At 48.1% G+C, this 20,180-nt stretch overlaps 1 protein-coding gene across 1 annotated transcript in view; it reads right to left on the minus strand.

Annotated features, from left to right (window-relative positions):
• GDI2 (GDP dissociation inhibitor 2) overlaps positions 1-19,201 on the minus strand; it is a 35,738-nt gene extending 16,537 nt beyond the window's left edge. Inside the window, exons 1-2 of the mRNA XM_075925105.1 lie at positions 19,037-19,201; positions 347-454 (exon numbers count right to left, since the gene is read on the minus strand). Coding sequence (XP_075781220.1) covers positions 347-454; positions 19,037-19,081 — 153 coding nt within the window. The 5' untranslated portion in view covers positions 19,082-19,201. The remainder of the gene's footprint in view (positions 1-346; positions 455-19,036) is intronic.
• Between the last annotated feature and the right edge of the window lie 979 nt (positions 19,202-20,180).

The following is a 20,180-nucleotide window of genomic DNA, read 5'->3' on the forward strand; positions in this document are numbered from 1 at the left end:
GATCAACTTGTTTCAAGAGACATGTTTAAAAATACTAGTTCTTAGCAGGAACGCTGAACAATTTCCACATGACGTTCAGTGAACAGTCCTTAGCATCAAGCTCCCCGAGTTGTGTAGGAATAAGGACCAAAGGTTCTAAGAAAGCATTTTAGTTTTAAGTGTCAGTTACATGTTTGATTTCTTCCACTCTTGTACTAGCTGCACTCCTGGTAAGATGTACAGTTAATCCTCCCCTTAGGAAAAGGGGCAAGATTAAATCTTCAGTTTATTATTAAGAGGACAAAAGTTTAGAAGCAGGGACCATGCATGAGTGGAGTACAATACAGTGTACTAGTCTAGTACTTACATCCTCCAGTGGTGTAATGGAGGCACTGTCTCCTCCATAGTAAGAGTTACGATCCATGTGAAGGACCTTCTTCCCGTTCACGGACATGATGCCAGAGAGGATGCATTCCTGCACAAAGAAGAGAGTTTTAAATACAGGAAGAGACGACTCGTTTACAGAGCTGGATCAACCCATTCCCCAAACCTTAAGAACTTAACAGCTAGACTGGGTCAGACCAAAGGTCCATATAGCCCAATGTCTGTCCTCCAACAGCAGTCAATTGCCAGGTGCCCCAGAGGGAGTGAACAGAACAGGGAATCACGTAGTATCTCTCTCTCTGGTCATCCATTTCCTTTCTCCTTCAATTCTTAGGAACTGCATGGGACAAGTCATGACTTTCATTGAAACATCACAAGGACAGGAACTGCACCGTAAGTTTCATTTAGCACTTAGACAATAGCTCAACGCTTGACAGTTTTACCCCAGAAGCGTAAATTGGATGGGAAAAGCAAGAGGGCTTGTAGGAACAATAGGAGGTAGAGAGCAAGAATATGGAAGATTTGAGTATCTAGTCACGACATGCCAGGAAGCTGTGGTTTGACAATGTGACCACCAGGCAGACACGAGGAAAGGGCATCTTCTGTTGCAAAGAATATATGCTGAAGTACTTACTAATTATTACAGGACAATTTAAGCAGCAAAAACTGAATAGACTCAAGCAGCTCAAAGTCAAATGTTAATTTAACAAGCCATCACAAGCCTACTAGACTTGAGCAATTTGTTTGCGATAAAGCCATTGATGTCAAGTGTTTCCCAAACAGCTGTTCTAGGTATTCTATCTGAAGTACCACTCCACTCTGAACATTTCTTCCAGGATAATGCTTGCCAGCCTGTTCTATGCGAGTAGCTTTAGGCAGACTAGGAGCATACGCTAATCACAACAAAGCTAGAATGGTACACCTATCTAGTCCAGTTCCCTGCACTGAGGCAGGATTAAAGTGATGTTACTATACCATCCCTGAAACGTTCAGCATGTTCTTAAAAAAAAAATCTGACGACAACTCTAACCAACCCCCTTTGGAAGCCTATTCCACAGCTTCGCTATCCTTAGAAGTATTTTTCTAGTAGCTAACATCTCCCCTGCTGCAGATTACTACTACCTTCAGAAGGCATGCTAGTCTCCGCTGTGCTCATCAAGTTAGAAGGAAAGCATCAGCTTGACAGACTGCAGAACACCCAAACTGTGTTAGCTTCTGTTTTGAACAAAGCATAGCAAAACTACTGGGGTTCTCCCAATAAGCTTTGGGAAGGTTTGCAGTATATATATCAAGCCGCCTGTTCTGGGGCCATACGTTACAACCAGTTTAAAGATGCCCATCTTATGGAGCGATGCAGCTGCTAGGATTCAAGGCCCCCAATATTTCCTTAATAAGCTTCAGTTAAAACGGAAGGTTTACTTTGCCTGTTACTTTTCAAGCAGCGCGATGTGAAAAAAAAAAAAAAAAGTACACAGACCACCACCACAGCTCTTATGCATGTGACTTCAAAGCCATTTACCCAACAGTTTAAAGGGCGCAGGCAGCAGCAGTATAAGAACAGAGCTGTTACTAAACATTAGACAAGGACACCACTAGTCATTTAACATTGACCCAGCTGTGGCCCTTCTTCCCATGTTTGAAGTTAGAACACGGATAAATACATCTGCAGAGACAGCCTGAGCACTGAACTCAGAGGAATCCAGAGGAACATTACGCTGAGATGTCCAGGGCTAACTAGGATTTAGTGATAAAACTGCCATTGAAGATAGTTGGAGTGGCGTGGCTAAACCCTTAGGCTGCTCTGAAAGTCTCAGTCAGAGCAGAAAGGCTGTGAAGTATTGTTTACAGTCCTAAAGCAGTTGTATAACCAGAGACAGCAAAGAGCAACTGCCCCCCTCTTCCCCCACCCTGCCCCGCACCATCAATAGGGCCCGCTTCTCAGAGCAAAGTGGTAGTTCTCCACATTCAGCCCTGACCTCTACATCCAGTGTCAGGTCCCATGGCCATGCCTGTTCATCTGTAAACAGCAGGCAGCTAACACTAACTGATCTGAATAGGTTAATATCCATCCTTAGACACTCCAGTCTTGTCTACACTGGCAAGTTTTTGCCACAACACCCTTTTTGGCAACAAAACCCAGAGAGCATTCACATTGCAACACAAGTTGTGACAAGAACCCTGTTTTGGTGACAAAAAACTTCCACCTCCATGTGGGACTCTCTCCTCCTCTACTGTCGACAATCAATGTAGTATATACTACAGTAGGTATTGGTCAAGTTGATTGACCTCCACAATGCCCAATTAACCACTCTGGCTAGCGCTTTGAACTCTGCTGCTCTGCAGCTACTAAACAGATGTGCCCCTCCCACCTGCAAGCCCTGGGAACTTTAAAATCCACTTCCTGCTACGTGGTTCATTGTGCAATGGTCCTCTGGCTGCCTTCTCAGGGAAACGGGTGGCTATTGCTCAAGACACTCTCCTGCTTGGAGCACCCCAGAGCTTTTGGATCTTATCTGTGTGGGGTGAAGAACCGGTGTCCCATAGGACCTGGGACACGTACAGTCACACCTCGAGCCCTTCGTGCAAAAGGATACAATCGAGACATCCTACAACGCAAAGCCAAGATAAGGAACTCCGGCAGGCCTACCAGATTGCAAAGGAGGCTCAGACAGACAGTATGGTGCTGCACCCAAAACATGAAGGGATGATTATATGGTGCTTGGTCCTACCGTGAAGGCAGGGGACTGGACTTGACTTCAAGTTCTAGGATTCTATGCCATTTTTATAAAGACCAGGATGCAAACCCAAGCAGAGTGTGGGTACTTCCCATAGCACAGTCAGAAACATGAGTCAATCCGGAGGCAGAAGTTATTGTTGAAGAGGGGGAAGCAGATGAGGAAGTGGGGCCCAATCCGGTGACAACCTGTACACCAGGCAGCGAGGAATTGTTCAAGTTCCAAGGTTCACGAGGACTCAGTAACCGACATGGAGCACAAGGCAAGGGAAGACATGCAGGCTAAGTTGTTGTGCAGGCTCAGAGGAGGGGAGGGGGAGAGTAGCAGTGCAGGCGGTGGTGATGCAGGCCAGCGAGTTGCTCTAGTAGGGAGAGGAGGGGTGGTGCAGTCGAGTGCTGTGTATTGCAGTAGGTTGGGGGGGCGGGGGTGGCAGGGGCGCAAGGCAAGCAGAGAATGTATTTCTGCCAGCTGGCCAAGCCTTGCCTAGGTCCACATCATGTCAAAAGAGTACACTGATGTACACAGGTATCAACAGAATCTTGCTGGGGAGACAGTGCAGCATCTTTTCCTGATGTACTTATTAATTCTCTTAGGTTCCATGCCAGGGCTGACATTTCCCCCTGCCATGGTACAACTCTTTCCCAAACCATTCTTCATACCGTGCTACCAGAACCAAGGCGGCACAGAGTTTGGCTGCCTAAGGAGCCAGAAGCAGAGTACAGGTTTGCTGGTTAACCCTCAGCAAGGCGGTATGAGCCAGATAATGGCAGCCTGTGGACAAGTGTGGGACTGCTACAAGTTATTCCCACTGGACATGGATTGTACTTTCTTGGGTCCACATGCCCAACCCTCCACCTTTAAAACCATGATCAGTGTCTGGAGAGACCCGTTTGCCTCTATGGTAACAAGAGAAGTGGCCAATTTTGTTCAGACATGCATGTTAGTGAAATGTTACAATCTTTATCAGGAACAGTACAGTCACTATTGTTAATGGTTACTTTAGCAAACCAGACCTTGAGAGTCTGGCTCATTCCCCCCCAGACAATCAACTAAGGAAAAACTTCAGAGGATGAGATCTGGTCCAGGATGTGTTGCAGCATTCACCACTTCAAACAGAAAAGGGGACAAAGCGAGGGAGATGAAAGTCAAAACAGAAGCCACTAAGTGCACGCTAAAGCTCATGGAAGACCAAGACGAGATGCTGAAGTGTCTTATCAAGATGCTGAGTGATCAGGATCAAAGGCCTCTGTCAGCACATGCAGAACTCTTTTCACAGCAACCTTTCCTCTATGCCCACACTGATTTACCAGTAATGGTTTTGCCCCTGAACACTCCACTCCTTGACAAAGCAGCTCTGACTAACAGTTGGACATTCACACTCTTGTGAGGTTTCCCCAATAGCCCTTACCAGCAAACATCCTGATTGAAAGACCTCAATAAAGACAAACATGATGCAGGTTTCCAGGAGTTTCTTCGGTGTGACAATTCAATCGCTCTGGACCCTTTGGAAGTCTGTAATATCCCTTGGTTTCATGGGAATGCCTCGCTCAGAATAAGCAGTGGGATGAAACATGGAGGCAACCCCAACACAGAAGTGTCAGCAGGGCAGGATTGGGGGGGCACGCTAGCAGGGCAGCTGCCCAGGGCACCAACCTATGGTGGGCACGTGATGGCAGCTGTAAGGGGCCACATGCCCGATGGTGACTAAGATGCACTGTACACCTGCTGCCCAATGGCTCAAGCCGGACCTGAGTGTCAGTGCCCCTCATTGTCAATGTCGTTTCCTCAGAGTCTCCCTGATATTGATGGTCATCCTATGAGTGTCTGGCTGTTCAAACTGCACATCCAGGCACAATTCTACCCACAGGTAAACATTTCACCCTTAACCTCACCAAGTTATGTGACCAGCAAGTGGCCACCCCCTTGTGGATATGATCTTCCAAAGAGGCCCAGCCTAGCAAACACACCTCCATCTCCTTTTCAATCTGCCAAAGGCACATTCAACAACCATGTGGCATTGGCCTAGCCTTTTTGAACTGCTCCTTACTGCTATCCAGGTGCCCCTGTGTAAGGCTTCATGAAACAGCACTAAGTGGTAAGCTATGTCACCTAGGATCACTAAGGGCATTTACACACACACACACACACACACACACACACACACACACACACTTACTTTTTGGTCTGGAAACAGTCCCAGCCTGCAGCTTTCTGTATGGGCCACTGGTCCTGAAGATGCACCACACACCTTTGCAGACCATCCCACTTCATGCTGTGGATCACCATGGGTGTTTCACAAGTGCCCGAAGCACCATGGAGAAATGCCACATCCCACTGATGTACTCAGAGGCAGGATGGGGTGGGGCTATAGTGGGGATGTGCCCACCATCGATGGCACACGTGGACTTTCCAAACTGCAGTGGGGCACAGCCATCCACATTTCCCTGAGTCAGTCCTAAGTAGCAAAAATGGGATTTCTTGCCCTGCACACTTGCAGAAGTGCTGCCCTACTCCAAACTGATTTGCAGCTGAATGGTCGCAATTAGGAGTCATCTGCCTTCACACAGCAATGGCAGTACACCTATCTACGAGGAGTAGCAGCTCTCACTTGGGTGTCCTTGCACTGCAGTTCAGGGGCCAGCTCAGTACACCCCTCCAGAAAAGTTGCTTTATGTATCCAAAAGTTCTGTAGCTACTGGTCTTCATCCTACACTGCATGACAATGGGATCCCACTACTTAATGCTGCTTTTGCTAGCCCAAAAGCAATGCTCTACTGTGCACAATCCGATGCAGTGCCACAGCTGTGACAACCCAATGCAATGCCACACTGCTGATGTCCCTGCCACTCACAACCAAGTTGTCATCCTCTGTTATGACGTGCAGAAGTAACTGCCGCAACAGGCGACAGCATAAGCACACTGCACATGACAAGTCTGGGATCCATGGTGGAGTTTACAGCAATGACTGTCATTCAAGAGGCGTGAAAGCAAGCCAGAAGCCCAGGGAGGGCTGGGAAGCAAAGAGGTGGCTGCTGGGATGTTTTTCATGTTCCCAAAATACCTAGCGCTACGCTGTGCATTCCCACAGTGCTTAGCTCTGTCAACGAGGGAACTAACAATGTGGCCTTGATATGTAAACAGCATCGGCTAACTTTCTTTCTGGCAACTTACGAATGTCGACAGTACTCTAGTTGACAAATCTTTCCAGTGTAGACATAGCCATAGATTTTTAAAAGGTACCATCTAGAATGGCCCAGGGTTTAGTTTACTTTCAGTGAAAGTCGTGCTCTCCTCAACTTCCTGAAAATCTGAAGCAGTCAGCCAAAAGCCATCACATCTAAGTCAGGTTTAGGGATGTTACATTTTGATTAATCAGCTGAGTAGCTGATGGAAATTCCATCAATTTGTTGCTAAGGGGAGATGCTCGCTACCACCACCGGCAGCTCTTACTACATTTAAAAGGCAGCGGTGCAGCAGCGGGGACCCAGCACAAGTGAGGACTGCTTCAGTCCCTGCCTACACTGCGTTTCCCACTGCGCCTCTGCCTTCCTTGTTCTCCCCCCCAGCCCCGCGCTGCAGAGATGGTGCTGGGGAGAACTGGTTTTTAAGTCGGCTCCCCCCTCCTCCTGCTCCCTCTGATAGAGGCGGGGCAAGAGGGGGAAGGAATGTAGAAAGTCATCTACTCTAAGTCCATCTTATGCTGTGATTAGCTTGTTATTTTCAACATTCTCTACTACCCTCCTCTTTCTCCAGCAACCGTTCTACCACATTGCCAAGTGAACGTATTAGCCCATAGCGGAGAAGTCTGATCATCCGCCACTGTGGAGCTACATTTTAGTGGCTGATTCTTACATTTCCGAAGCAGAGTATCATGCTAGTCAGCTCTTGTTTGCCCTTAGACAAGCCTTTCAGACAGCTAGAACCTGGCTATGTAGAACTAGAACACTAAGTGCTTGTCTTCGGGGCCTTTCTAGCTCAAACTGGAGCATTGCCACTAACCCAATTCCCATCTGTATATAGATTTTTTTCAAGCTCCAGTGAAGCAGCACTTTAAGATTAAACTAGTGGCTTATTTCACTGAGCTAGTCCCATTCTCATGTTCTTACATGTTACTGTACCTGGGATCATGGAGCAAGGAATGCATTAGTACTCTGCTTCAGCAATAGGCCCAGCTGAGAACCTCGGACCCAAATGCAGCCTGTGGTCTCCTCACAGTAACAGCAAGTCTGCTGAAATAACATGCAACACTACCCGCTAGCACGGCTGATAGAGCTCCCATGAACAGTAACAATGCTGCAGCTGCAGCAACATTCCTCTGCACTTACCATGGCCAGAATTCAGGAAGTTGTGAATCACTCTTAAGCTGGTTACATACCACCCAAATGGAATGAATGGGACAATTTATGGGAGGCTGAGGGAATTGGGCTTATTTAGTCTGCAGAAGAGTAGAGTGAGGGATGACTTCATAGCTGCCTTTAACTACATGAAGGGGGATTCCCAAGAGGATGGAGCCATGTTATGCTGGCGACAGAACAAGGAGCAATGGTCTCAAGTTGCTGTGGTGGGTTTTAGGTTGAGTATTAGGAAAGACTTCCACTTGGGAAGGTGGTAGAGCACTGGAATGGGTTCAATGGGGAGGTAGTGGAATCTGCATCTCTAGAGGTTTAAGTCCAGGCTTGACCAAGCCCTGGCTGGGATTGGGGTTGGTCCTGCTTTGGACAGGGGCTTGGACTTGACTCCTGAGGTCTTTTCCAGCCCTAGGAATCAATGAAGAACTACACATCTAGTCAGAAAAGCAGAGCTGGCAAAGAGGAGAGACAGCCCTACCAAAGAGGGCCATCACTGACAGTGATTAACGAGACACCAAGTGCACACAATTCAGTTAAATCTGCACAAACGTTACACAGTCACCGGCTGTTTTGAAACCTTTGACTCAGTTCACTAAGTTAACCTGCAGAGTCTTCCTTTGTAGTCTTGTGGATTTGATTTGACAGGTCCTCATTAAACAGAATGGCTTGTCTTTACAGCTGCTGTTCAATAGCCATGCGTCTACTGTGACTAATATGACAAATTAAGAACTGCCAAAACACTGGCTTGTCAGGCCTGGCAGATGGTGGTACAGCCCTGCTAATTCCCATGCCGGAGTGCAGTCATGAGAACACAGACTAGGATTGCAAAACAAAGAAAAAATAACTTACCATTCCGAGTGACGCTAATGCAGGAGTGGCCAATCTGTAGCTCTAGAGCCACATGCGGCTCCTTGCTCAGGCACCGACTCTAGGGCTGCAGTTACAGGTGCCAAATTTCCAGTGCTCAACTCCTGGCTCCACGTCCTCCTCCAAGTGTATTGCACCCTTGCTCCTTCCCTCCCCCCACAGAGCATCCTGAGTGCCATGAAACAGCTGATTGCCGTGGGCAGGAGGCGTAGAGAAGGAAGGGGAGGCACTGACTGGTGGGGCCACTGATAGGCAAGTGCTGGAGCTGAGAGTAGGGGGGGCTGCTGACAAATTACTGTAGGTCTATGGCAATGTACATTGGTAAATTGTGGCTCCTTCCCAGGTTCAGGTTGGCCACACCTGCTCTAATACCTTCAGTAACTAAATTCCTGAAGGCAGATGTTAGTGGACTTCCTCTTCTCCCCATCAGCGATACCAACAGACTCGTAGGCATCTTTTGCATGCACACAGAGGTATATGCCACTATCATGACAATCTGAAGAGGAAGCAACAGAAGATTTATTTGGTGCTTGGTTGAAGTCCCAGAAAATGTTCTAGTTGCCTCATTCCTTCAATTCTGTACTTGTCTAATCTGGATTCTTGTAGTTTAATTCAATTGTACTAGTTATTAAAGATCAATTTGTGTAACAGGCCATTAGTTGCATGTATTTTAGAACTTGCTTCGGGAGTTCTCTAACACATTCTTCGAGTCCAACTTAGGCAGTTTACCCCCAAATGCCCCATGCCAATGTCAGATGAAGAACGTGAAAGAGGCAGCAATGCGTATCAAGCCTTGTGCCTTGCAAGATACTACAGATATAGACTGACCAAAGCTACAACTGGTTATTCAGGCATCTGAGGTCACGTCCACACCCCAGGTATAGTAGTTCACACCTGGGACTCTGCTGAAACTTTATGCTCATGTTAAACTAGGATGGGGTAGTTAGAGAGCAGAGAACATAACAGGCTCAGGGATAAAGGACTAAATGGAGAAAGTGACAGTTTTTAACTACCAAATCTCCCTTTCATTGCCAGGTTTGTGGCCCTCCAGTCATTTTACTGGTAGAACTACATCAGACCCTTCAGTCTGCCACATGTAGTTTGTGTTATAGTGGCTGTTAAACACAAAATACTGCTGAAATTGCATCAAAGCTTTGGCAAAAAGGAGGGCCACTCCCCCCTCCCCCCAGTAGCCCAGGGAATCCTAGTGTGATAAAAGAATGCATAAGCAATGAAAGAGGCTTAGTGTGCTCATTTTACATATAAATCATGAACACCCAAGAGACTGTTCAAATGGTATTTGCGCAACAAGCAGCCATGACAGCACATGCATCAGTCAGTGAAGGGTCCTTCCGGACATCAAGCACCTTAATTTGTCCAGAGCATGGCACACGGGCATGAAAATAAGTTGGATTTGTAGGTGCTCCTGCAAAATTGAATGCCTGCAAATTTGGCCTCATGCTTTCCTATGCACCCGAGTCCAATTTGTGACTCAGGAGAGTTTGATACAGAAACAGGTAAAGGAAAGTGTTAAGATATGAAACCCGTATCAAGCCAGAGGTAGAAAAAAACAGCTCAGAGGCACTGGGGCTTAAGTTAAGCTTCCTAGTGACAGCTTTTCCCAAGCAAGGACACCAAGTGACCTGCCCTGTTTACATGAATAAGATTTGTTTCTGTGCTGCAGATGCCAAGATAGTAGAAATCTCACTCTCAAACAGAAAACCTTGAAGGAAAAAGGCAAGTGTGCCTGGATTTTCCCCTAGAGCTTAGTGCCAAGTAGGACATGCGTTCAGAAACAGCTTCAAACTGCCAGAATGATAGAAACTTCAGACAATTGTGTCACTGTCTGTGGGGAAGAGATTGTGACACACTACTAGACACAAGATGAGGCTTAAGTGTTCTAACCTAACAAGCTGGAAGCCCAGGTGACCCTGCTAAGACAGCATGCCAGTAAGTGAAAATATTCACTTTGATAAATGCCACTAATCTTTAAGTTATATACACACTAGCTGGCTATGTGTTCATTCAAAGCTTCCCCACCAGCACCAAAAAGTCTCCAGGCAGCTAAGAGCAACATGGTTCATTTATCCCAACCAATGGGTAAGGAGGCAGAAGAGAGTTAAGTCAGCTCATTTTAAAGCTGATTATTGGGATATCAAACCTCAATCAGCTACCAGAAAAGATGATCCATTTGAAAATTACATTCCCCCCAGAGGTAGATTTAGGTTGATCAAGAAATCTAAACCAGTCAACTCCAAATTGCAGAGCAAGTGACAGGCTGAAAAGTTGAGTTACCGTGAAATGTTTTCTATGGGAGCAATATCTACTGATGTTTGTATGCCAATTTAATCTGTGGATATAATGTAATTCTATAAAGTACAAAAAGTCCAATTTGGTTTACTACAAAACACGAAGTGAAGACATTGTTTGACTATTACTTTGAATGAATATAGGACAGGATGTAAAGCCAGAATCCTCCAGACCCAAGTACAGCTCACTTCAGACAGTGAAGTAAAACTATTATGTTAATCAGTTTCATTTCTCATTAATTTAAAGAAATAAGGAGAGGAAAACCCTCATACAAATACCTCCTGTTACTAGTTTTGCTTAAAAACTATTTTCCAGGTACCTGAAAGGCATTAGTGTATAGAGACATTCTTTCAGTGTTGAGTGTTAAACCTACCTAGGCCTTTTAAACTAAGCATGCTATGGGAATAGCATTGAATGATCCCTGACAAGTAAAAACTCATTCTTTAGTTTCTCACTTCAACCCATGCTCTTACGCTCTGAAAATTTATCACTATTCATTTCACTGAATGATGCTGCCATCTGTCCCTATGATGCCAGCCAATATCAGACTAACCAAGACATTGGTTCTATCTAACCTGCACCTTAAGCATGTAATTTCTAACTATAGTAAGGTTGAGACTTTATTAGGAATCTACTGACACAGAACTTTGAAATATAAAACCTGGCAGTGAATGGTAAGATATAGTAAGCCAGAGGTGTCCAAACTTTTTTCAAAGAGGGCCAGATTTGAAGAAGTGAACATGCGTGAGGGCCGACCATTTTGCCTGACATTCTTTGAACCATTAAAATTAAATGTAAATTAACTATTTTATGCAAAGTTTATTGCAAACGGCATACTTTTCATTTCGTCACATGGATGACAAATCTAAACAGGTGTTAAATCACTCTGCCTTTCATATCTGAAGGCCAGATTGAAAAAAAATCCAGGAAGCTGAAATATATGTCAGGAACATTGTAAAGTACATTACATATTATCAACTTTTAAGTTCAAAAAAATATGAACAGGAACATAACACCAACTATACATGTTGTGTCCAAATATATTTATAACTGATTTAGACCAACTGACATTAACTGAGATTTTACAATGTATTCATCTCAATTGAAAAAAAAAACTTGCCTAAACTAATGTGAAGGGTGAAACTGAGATCTGGACTGCAGCACAGGAGAGCGCAGGGCACGCTGGCCTCACGGCGGCACGGGGGCAGGGCGAACCCGCAGCCAAGCGGGGGAGCAGGGCTGCGGATGTGCCCTACACGGCAGGCTTTAGGACTGCAGCGGCCGCCATGGATGGCGGCGGCGTGGCCGGAAGCGGCGCACTGGGCGCGCCAGTTCAGAGGAGTGCCAGGGAGCCTGGAGAGGGGGAGGAAGCGGGGGCTGTCCCCGTACTCTCAGCCCCAAAGCGGAGGGCCCGCGGGGTCAGAGAGCGCAGGGCACGCTGGCCTCACTGCGGCCCGGGGGGCAGGGCGAACCCGCAGCCAAGCGGGGGAGCGGGACTGCGGACGTGCCCTACAGGGCAGGGACTAGGACCGCGGCGGCAGCGCGGCCCGAAGCGGCGCGCTGTGCTGCGCGCGCCAGTTGAAAGGAGCACCGGGGAGCCGGGAGAAGCGGGGGCCATATTAAATCCGACCGCGGGCCACAATTGGCCCGTGGGCCGGACTTCGGACATGCCTGTAGTAAGCAGACCATAGGGCCTGTTAGCATTGGTGTTGTCACAAACTGATTGCAATAAAATCAGCTCTGAAACTACAAATGGCAGTTTTGGTAGATATGTAAGCAGACAGGCACATCTTAAAATGGACCCAAAATGTTCCCCCACTATCCGCCTGTTTTTGATATGTCACAAGTAGCATCTAAGTCTGATTTCCTACCGGCAAAAAGATTGTGGAAATAGTCATGAATGAACTGTTCACATGCTCAACTGTATTTTTAATTCTAGCAACACCAAGTTTCCTAGTAATTGAAGGTAGCACCAGGCACTTCTTTATCAATAGATACCATGACTAATCAGTATTGCAAATTGATCTGCCACTAAAGGTACAAAGAATAAAACTAATCAATTGGACTTGTACACTTATAAGTTGGGGAGGGAAGGGGGGGGTTCACTGTTTGTAGTCTATCAATCTCACCAGGCTCCTCAGGAAAGCAAACTCATGCATTAGCTTGTCTAAATCAACTGGAAGATCTAGTCTGTTTTTAAATGTTTCAGATGTTAGTAATTTGATGCCGCTGGATATTCATGAGGGTTATTTAAATGTGTACTTGCAAGTTCTCCCCAATGTGATATGAGACTTCAACTAAGTATCAAAATTAACTGTTTGACAGTACAGTGGGTGAACCGTGCTCCACAACATTTGTGACAGTGAACCTGGGGTTCCATCTAGAATGATCACCAAATAGACAAGGCACATTTTTATGCCCCACTACAAAGTCTTATTTGATTTTTAGACTGTCAACTTACACGTTTTATTTCGTGTTTGATGAGTGGCAAAAAAGAGGAAGCGACAAGTGCCTTTAAGAACAATATCTTACTTGAAATTAGTAAAGAGGTGGTGAGATGTCATAAAGGAAGAGATGTCAGCATGTGGTGTAGTAGAGAACATGGCATTAACAGAGCGCTCGGGAAAGTCTAATCCTATCAGATGGGATCTGTTCAATGAATGTAAGAAGATTTTATATATTGTGTTTTGTACAGACTAGAATTCCAAAGTTCTTGACAAATGTTGCTGAACTCTCAACACTGATTTCAGGTCCCCCGACAGTTGTGCTGATAGGATGGCAATCTGCAAGACAGGTGCAGCATAGCAATACTGTGCACTACAATCAGAGACTTGAGTGCTGACATTTCACTAGTGCCTAGGAATACAAGTGTAGTCTACAGTTTTTCCTGACAAGGGCATTTTCATGTATATTAACATTCCTCATCTCTAGAAGCGCTGACATCTCTCCATGTTCCGTCAAAACACACTCCCTCTGAAAGGAACCCTGCCCAACTTCTCTCAGATGAAGAGTTCCTTGCGGTGGTCTGGCTGGAAGACATGTCAAGTTTCAAAAGAGAAAGTCTGGTACTACGGATAATGCTGTCACATTTGACTATAGATGTACAACGTAAAAACATCAGAACAGTCAGACCAAAGGTCCATCTAGACCAGTATCCTGTCTTTCAACAGTAGGCAATGCCAGCTGCCCCAGAGGGGATGAACAGAACAGGTAATCACCACATGAGCTCTCTCCCATCATCCATTTCCAGCCTCTGACAGAGGCTAGAACACCATTCCTACCTGTCCTGGCTAATAGCCATTGCTGGCCCTAAATTCCATGAATCCATCTAGATTTTTTTTTAACCTGGTCAAACACCTGGTCTTCACAACATCCTCTGGCAAGGAGTTCCACAGGCTGACTATGCATTGTGTGAAGAAAAACTTCCTTTAGGCAGCAGGTTTAAAACAATTCATTTCATTTGGCGACCCCATGTTCTTATTATGATTATAGGAACAAGTAAATAACCTTCCCTTATTCACCTTTTCCACACCAGTCATGATTTTATAGACCTCTATCATATCCCCATGTCTCCTCTTTTCTAAGCTGAAAAGTCCAAGTCTAATCTCTCTTCACATGGGACCTGTTCCAAACCGCTAATCATTTTTGTTGCCCTTCTCTGAACAATGCCAATATCTCTGAGATGAGGCGACCACATCTATACCCAGTAGTCAAGATGTGGGCGTACCATGGTTTTATATAGAGGAAATAAGATATTATCTACCTTATTCTATCCCCTTTTTGATGATTCCTCACATTGTTTGCTTTTTTGACTGCCGCTGCACACTGAGTGGGTGTTTTCAGAGAACTATCTACAATGACTCCAAGATTTCTCGAGTGGTTACAGCTAAATTAGTCCCCATTATATTGTATGTATTGTTGAGATTTCCAATGTACATTACTTTACATTTATCAACATTAAATTCCATTTGCCATTTTGTTGCCCAGTCACTTAGTTTGATGAGATCTTTTTGAAGCTCTTCAGTCTGCTTTGGTCTTAATTATCTTGAGCAATTTAGTATATCTGCAAATTTTGCTACCTCACTGTTTACCCATTTTTCCAGATTTATAAATAGGTTGAATAAGACTGGCCCCAATATGGACCATGGGGGGGGGGGGGGGACCACTAGTAGTTACCCCTCTCTATTCTGAAAACTGACCATGAAAGGACCTTCCCTTTTATCCCATGTCAACAACTTTACTTAAGAGCCTTTGGTGAAGGTTCTTATCAAAGGCTTTCTGGAAATCTAAGTACACTATATCCACTGGATCTCCCTTGTCCGTGTGTTTGTTGATCCCTCTCAAAGAATTCTAGTACATTAGTAATACATGATTTCCCTTTACAGCAGAGCTACTCAACATGTGGCCCATTTGTTCGCGGCCCGTGGTGCGGTGCGGTTTGGCTTTACACAGGGCTCATCAAGCAGAAATTGGGTTAAATATTGCATTTTACTAGTATCAGCAGAACTGACTTAAGTGGGGCCTACATGTTGTGTAGTTGTGCCTTAATCTTGCCCATCAGTGAGAAAGAAGCTATTCACATGTATATGCAACCACACTTAGCACATGCCGAGGGCCGCAACTTAAGTGTATCACTGTGACCCCCAGAGCTTCCAAAGTTGAGTAGCCCTGCTTTACAGAAACAATGTTGACTTTCCCCCAACAAATTATGTTCATCTATGTATCTGAGATTACTACTCTTAACTATAGTTTCAACTAATTTGCCTGGTGCGAACGTTAGACTTACCAGTCTGTAATTGCCAAGATCACCAGTAGAGCCCTTTTAAATACTGGCATCAAATTATCTGTCTTCCAGTCATTAGGTACAGAAGCTGATGTAAAGGATAGGTTACAAACCACAGTTAGTAGTTCCGCAATTTCACATTTGAGTTCTTTCAGCTCTCTTGGGTGAATACCATCTGGTCCTGGTGACTTGTTACTGTTAAGTTTATCAATTTGTTCCAAAACCTCCTCTAATGACACCTCAGTCTGAGACAATTCCTCAGATGTGTCACCTAAAAAGAATGGATCAGGTTTGGCACTCCCCAATATCTTGGCCATGAAGACCATAACCAAGAATTTGTTTAGTTTCTCCACAACAATCTTATCTTTGAGTACTCTTTTAGCATCTCCATCATCCAGGGGCCCCAGAGGCTTCCTGCTTTTGATGCACTTAAAAAAAGGGGGGGGGCCAAAATGTTTAATTTCAATCTTTTGTTTGCTGCTTCATTTATCTGATGGGGCAGAAGTCTTGTAGTCAAGTTTGAATGAGTCCAGCTTTGACATTTACCCCCATTTTTGGGAGGCCATTTGTTTCCCTCTCAAAAATTGCAGTGTACTGTTTTTTAATCCCAATCCCTTCACTGTACCATTCCTCCACTTGTTCCCATACATCATTTTCCCACATTTGAGTCTGTCCTTTCAAAAACGCTCAATTTCATGCCCTCATAGTATAGTTTGGAAAAGGAGTGTCTTTTAGAAGAACCACCATAATTAAATTTGAGACCTACTATGACTGGAGCTCCTCGATACTACAGTACCAAAAAAGAAAATTCAAATCCTATCTTTTACCATAAACTAAGTTGTGCTCAAAGCACTTTAACACAATACGGTCTGTTAATCAAGCATATCCATTCAAATAAATCTGCTGATCACCTGTAGCTCTTAAACAGATTAAATGTTGAGAGAACATTGATTTTTTTTATGTCCATATCATGAACACAAGAGGACATTACAACTGGATAATCCACTTTGTTTTGGATGAAGACACCACTTTAGTTTGCCAATTCATTTTTTGCCAGCCTGTGTTTCAGACACCACACAGATTAGCCCAGGGAGCTACATTCAGACATTAGTGGCATCAATCTATTGTATGAGAAACACCCCCCCCCACCCCCCACTACTTCTGAATAGTTTCAGTGTTTCTTGGAACTTTAGAATAATTTCTCTAGGTGTTTGTTTGTTTTTTAAATACCACATGGCATTAAAGTCAGTCAAAAGATAAACACATAAGTCCTACTTCCCAGAGAGATGGAAACTCAAAAGACAGCTGAGAGAAGAGAATGAAACCAACTAGGATTGTGCCAGTTTCACTCACCACTTCTAGAAGATAGAACAGGTTGTAGCTGTCAAGGTGTATCCACCAGTGAAGGGGGTTTAAAGTGGATTTCACACTTTTAGCCAGACTAGGACAATTACTGTAGCAAGGACCCTGTACCAACAGGGATCACCCTACAGCAACAAACAGGTCATGTCTACCTCAAAAGGCAAAAAAAATGGCTATTTATCACCATAGATAAAGTCCCCATAGCATGGGACAACAGCATTTAGCCTATGGTAGGAAGTGCATGCAGCTCTTTATGAAGGTATCAAATCCTGAGTCTGAGGTGTAGTGGAGAGAAAGTACGAGAATGCCCACCCACCTCAACATGCATGTATCTGCCCAGATTACAACAGAAAGACAAGACCAGGAAAGACCGTTTTAACGATGAAGATAGAAAACCCAGTATAGCCCTGAATGAATGCTTTCTCCATTCCTGGAAAGAACAATGCCTGTCTTATTCTGCACAACCCACAATCCATCACCTGTTTTTCTTACTAAACTTGCATTGGAGAAAGACATGGTGGAGTGAGATTTTTCCCCCATTCAAAGAACAAATAGGGAGTCAATCACAGCAGACCTGGAAGCAGCAGCATTGTTACTTATCTGCAAGCTGCAACGCAGCATCCTCCAGCAGAGGAAGAGATTACCAAGGATTTCGTAGAGCACCATATTGCCAATAGGCATATTTCAGCAGGGGAAACAAGGGGGGGGGGGAGAGAGAAGAGAGGAAGAGAAGAGAATTGTGAGCAGGAGCAGAAAACAAATCCCACTGAAGGGCTGGTTGACTGTTCACAACTCGGGCACGCAATTGCTTGTTCTTTTCCCCACCCCCTCGTGCTGCAGTCAGGGACTGACAGAGCATGAACGCTGCATTGGGGAGGGGAGGGGAGGGGAGGCAGCCTCCACCCTACAGCCAGGCTTGGGCTTCGCCAGCGCCCCGCCACGCAGACCCGCGCCCCGAAGGAAGCCCCTTACGCCCCAGAGCGTGCACTGTAGGGCGGGCGGGGGGATCCGTGGCTTGTTTTGTTTGCCCCGCCGCCGCCTTTCCCGAGGCCTCCTAGAGGCCGCGATGCTACAGTCAAGTCTCCAGCCAGGGAGCCCAGCACCGCAGTCGCTCGGGAACCCCCCTCCCCCCCCCCCCCGGGGCACGGCCGCCGCCTCCTCCGCGAGCGGAGCCGCCTGCAGCTCGAGCGCCCGCCGGGACCCGCCTGGCTCCGCGGGGAGCGGGCGGGGGAGGGGCGGCGCTGCAGGGGCGGGGGCAGACAAGGGGAACGGGGGAGGGGCAGCAGGTTGAGAAGGGGGGGAGGGGAAGGGGCAGGAGGGAGAAGGGCAGGGGGAGGGGCTGCGGAGGGCGGGGTTGAGGGGGGCAGGAGGGAAGTGGGGGGGCAGGAGGGAGAAGGGAGAATGGGCAGCAGGTTGAGAAGGGGATGAGGGGGAGGGGCAAGAGGCGGGAGAGGGGCAGGGCGAAAGGGGGGATGAGGGGGAAGGGCAGGAGGGACAAGAGGCGGGGCTGAGGGGGGGAAGGGAGAATGGGGGAGGGGCTGAGGGGGGGAAGGGAGAATGGGGGAGGGGCTGAGGGGGGAAGGAGGGATGAGGGGGAGGGGCTGAGGGGGAAGGAGGGATGAGGGGGAGGGGCGGGGCTGAGGGGGGGAAGGAGGGATGAGGGGGAGGGGGGAAGGGAGAATGGGGGAGGGGAGGGGCTGAGGGGGGGAAGGGAGAATGGGGGAGGGGCTGAGGGGGGAAGGAGGGATGAGGGGGAGGGGCGGGGCTGAGGGGGGGAAGGAGGGATGAGGGGGAGGGGGGAAGGAGGGATGAGGGGGAGGGGCGGGGCTGAGGGGGGGGAAGGAGGGATGAGGGGGAGGGGCGGGGCTGAGGGGGGGGAAGGAGGGATGAGGGGGAGGGGGGAAGGGAGAATGGGGGGGAGGGGCGGGGCTGAGGGGGGGAAGGAGGGATGAGGGGGAGGGGCGGGGCTGAGGGGGGGAAGGAGGGATGAGGGGGAGGGGGGAAGGGAGAATGGGGGAGGGGCGGGGCTGAGGGGGGGAAGGGAGAATGGGGGAGGGGCGGGGCTGAGGGGGGGAAGGGAGAATGGGGGCGGGGCTGAGGGGGGGAAGGGAGAATGGGGGCGGGGCTGAGGGGGGAAGGAGGGATGAGGGGGAGGGGCGGGGCTGAGGGGGGGGAAGGAGGGATGAGGGGGGGGGAAGGGCAGGGCTCGGGGGGGCGGGGAGGCCCGGCCCGGCCCAGCTCGAGGCCCCGGCCCGCCCGGCGCTCACCGTGAGGCCGGTGCCCAGCACGATCACGTCGTACTCCTCGTTCATGGCGGCGGGTGGCGGGCGCGGGGAGCGGGCGCTGCAGGCCGCGGAGGCAGGAGCAGGATAAAATGGAGACGCCGCCGCCGCCGCCGCCGTGAAGAGACCGCGCCAGGGGGGTGGGCGGGGCCGCCGCAGCGAGCCGAGGGGGCGGGGCCGGGCAGCGGACGCTGTCAGTCGCGCCCGTTCGCCTCCGCCGGTTGGGCCGCGCGGCGGTCAGTCGGGAGGCCCCGCCCCCCGCCGTCGCTAAGGGGCGGGAGGCCGGCCTTGCCGACGGGAATGCCACCGTGGTGCCGGGTGCGTGCGCATGCGCGGGCCCGGGCGGGGAGGGGGCTGCAGCGCGTGCCGCCCTGGGCAGCGCTGGTGCAAAGGGAGAATTGCACGAGCCGGGCCGGGCCGAGCCGGGCGCATGGGGCGGGGCAGCCCGGCGGGGGGGGGCATGGAGAGACATGGCTGCCGAGGCCCTGCAGATATGCCCTGCCCGCCCCCATGCGATCTGGGGCTGAGCCCCCCCGCACCCTGCTGGCGATGCTGAAATGCGGCTTTGCAGCCAGCCGCCTTGTTACAATACACCACGGGCGGCCGGGGCCACGTGCACTCAGCCCTGCTGGGACAGGTGTTTGTCCAACCTGCTCCTAAACAACCTCCCTTGCAGGCTGGGGGGCAGGGACACCCTCCTAGGGACGAGCCACCCTGAGCCAGAGGTGGCAGGAGGAGTCACATGGCTACATCTGTAGGCTAGCTCTAATGAAATTAATTTGCTTTCTGTTCCAGGCTGCTCTGCCCTCTGATGCTGCCTTGGAGAACATTAGAAAACAGAGACATGTATTTCTCCAGACAAATAATACAAGGGGTGGGGGGGACAACAGTGTATGGAGCCACCTACCCCATAAGGAAGGGCTGGCCCCGAACACAGCCCCTAAATCCCCTTTCTTAATCCAGGCCCTAAATTCCCCACCCTTGTTTTAAATAAATATAAAAGCTGGACTTAACATTTGTATATTTTGAGTGTACAACATATGAACAACCATCACCTGGTGAAATGAAGAAGAATCATAAACAATTCTTGAATATTACTCCCCATACAGGCACTAGTTTGTGCATGAGG

This window comes from Pelodiscus sinensis, chromosome 1 (genome assembly GCF_049634645.1).
Source record: "Pelodiscus sinensis isolate JC-2024 chromosome 1, ASM4963464v1, whole genome shotgun sequence".
In the NCBI taxonomy this organism is placed as follows: domain Eukaryota; kingdom Metazoa; phylum Chordata; order Testudines; family Trionychidae; genus Pelodiscus; species Pelodiscus sinensis.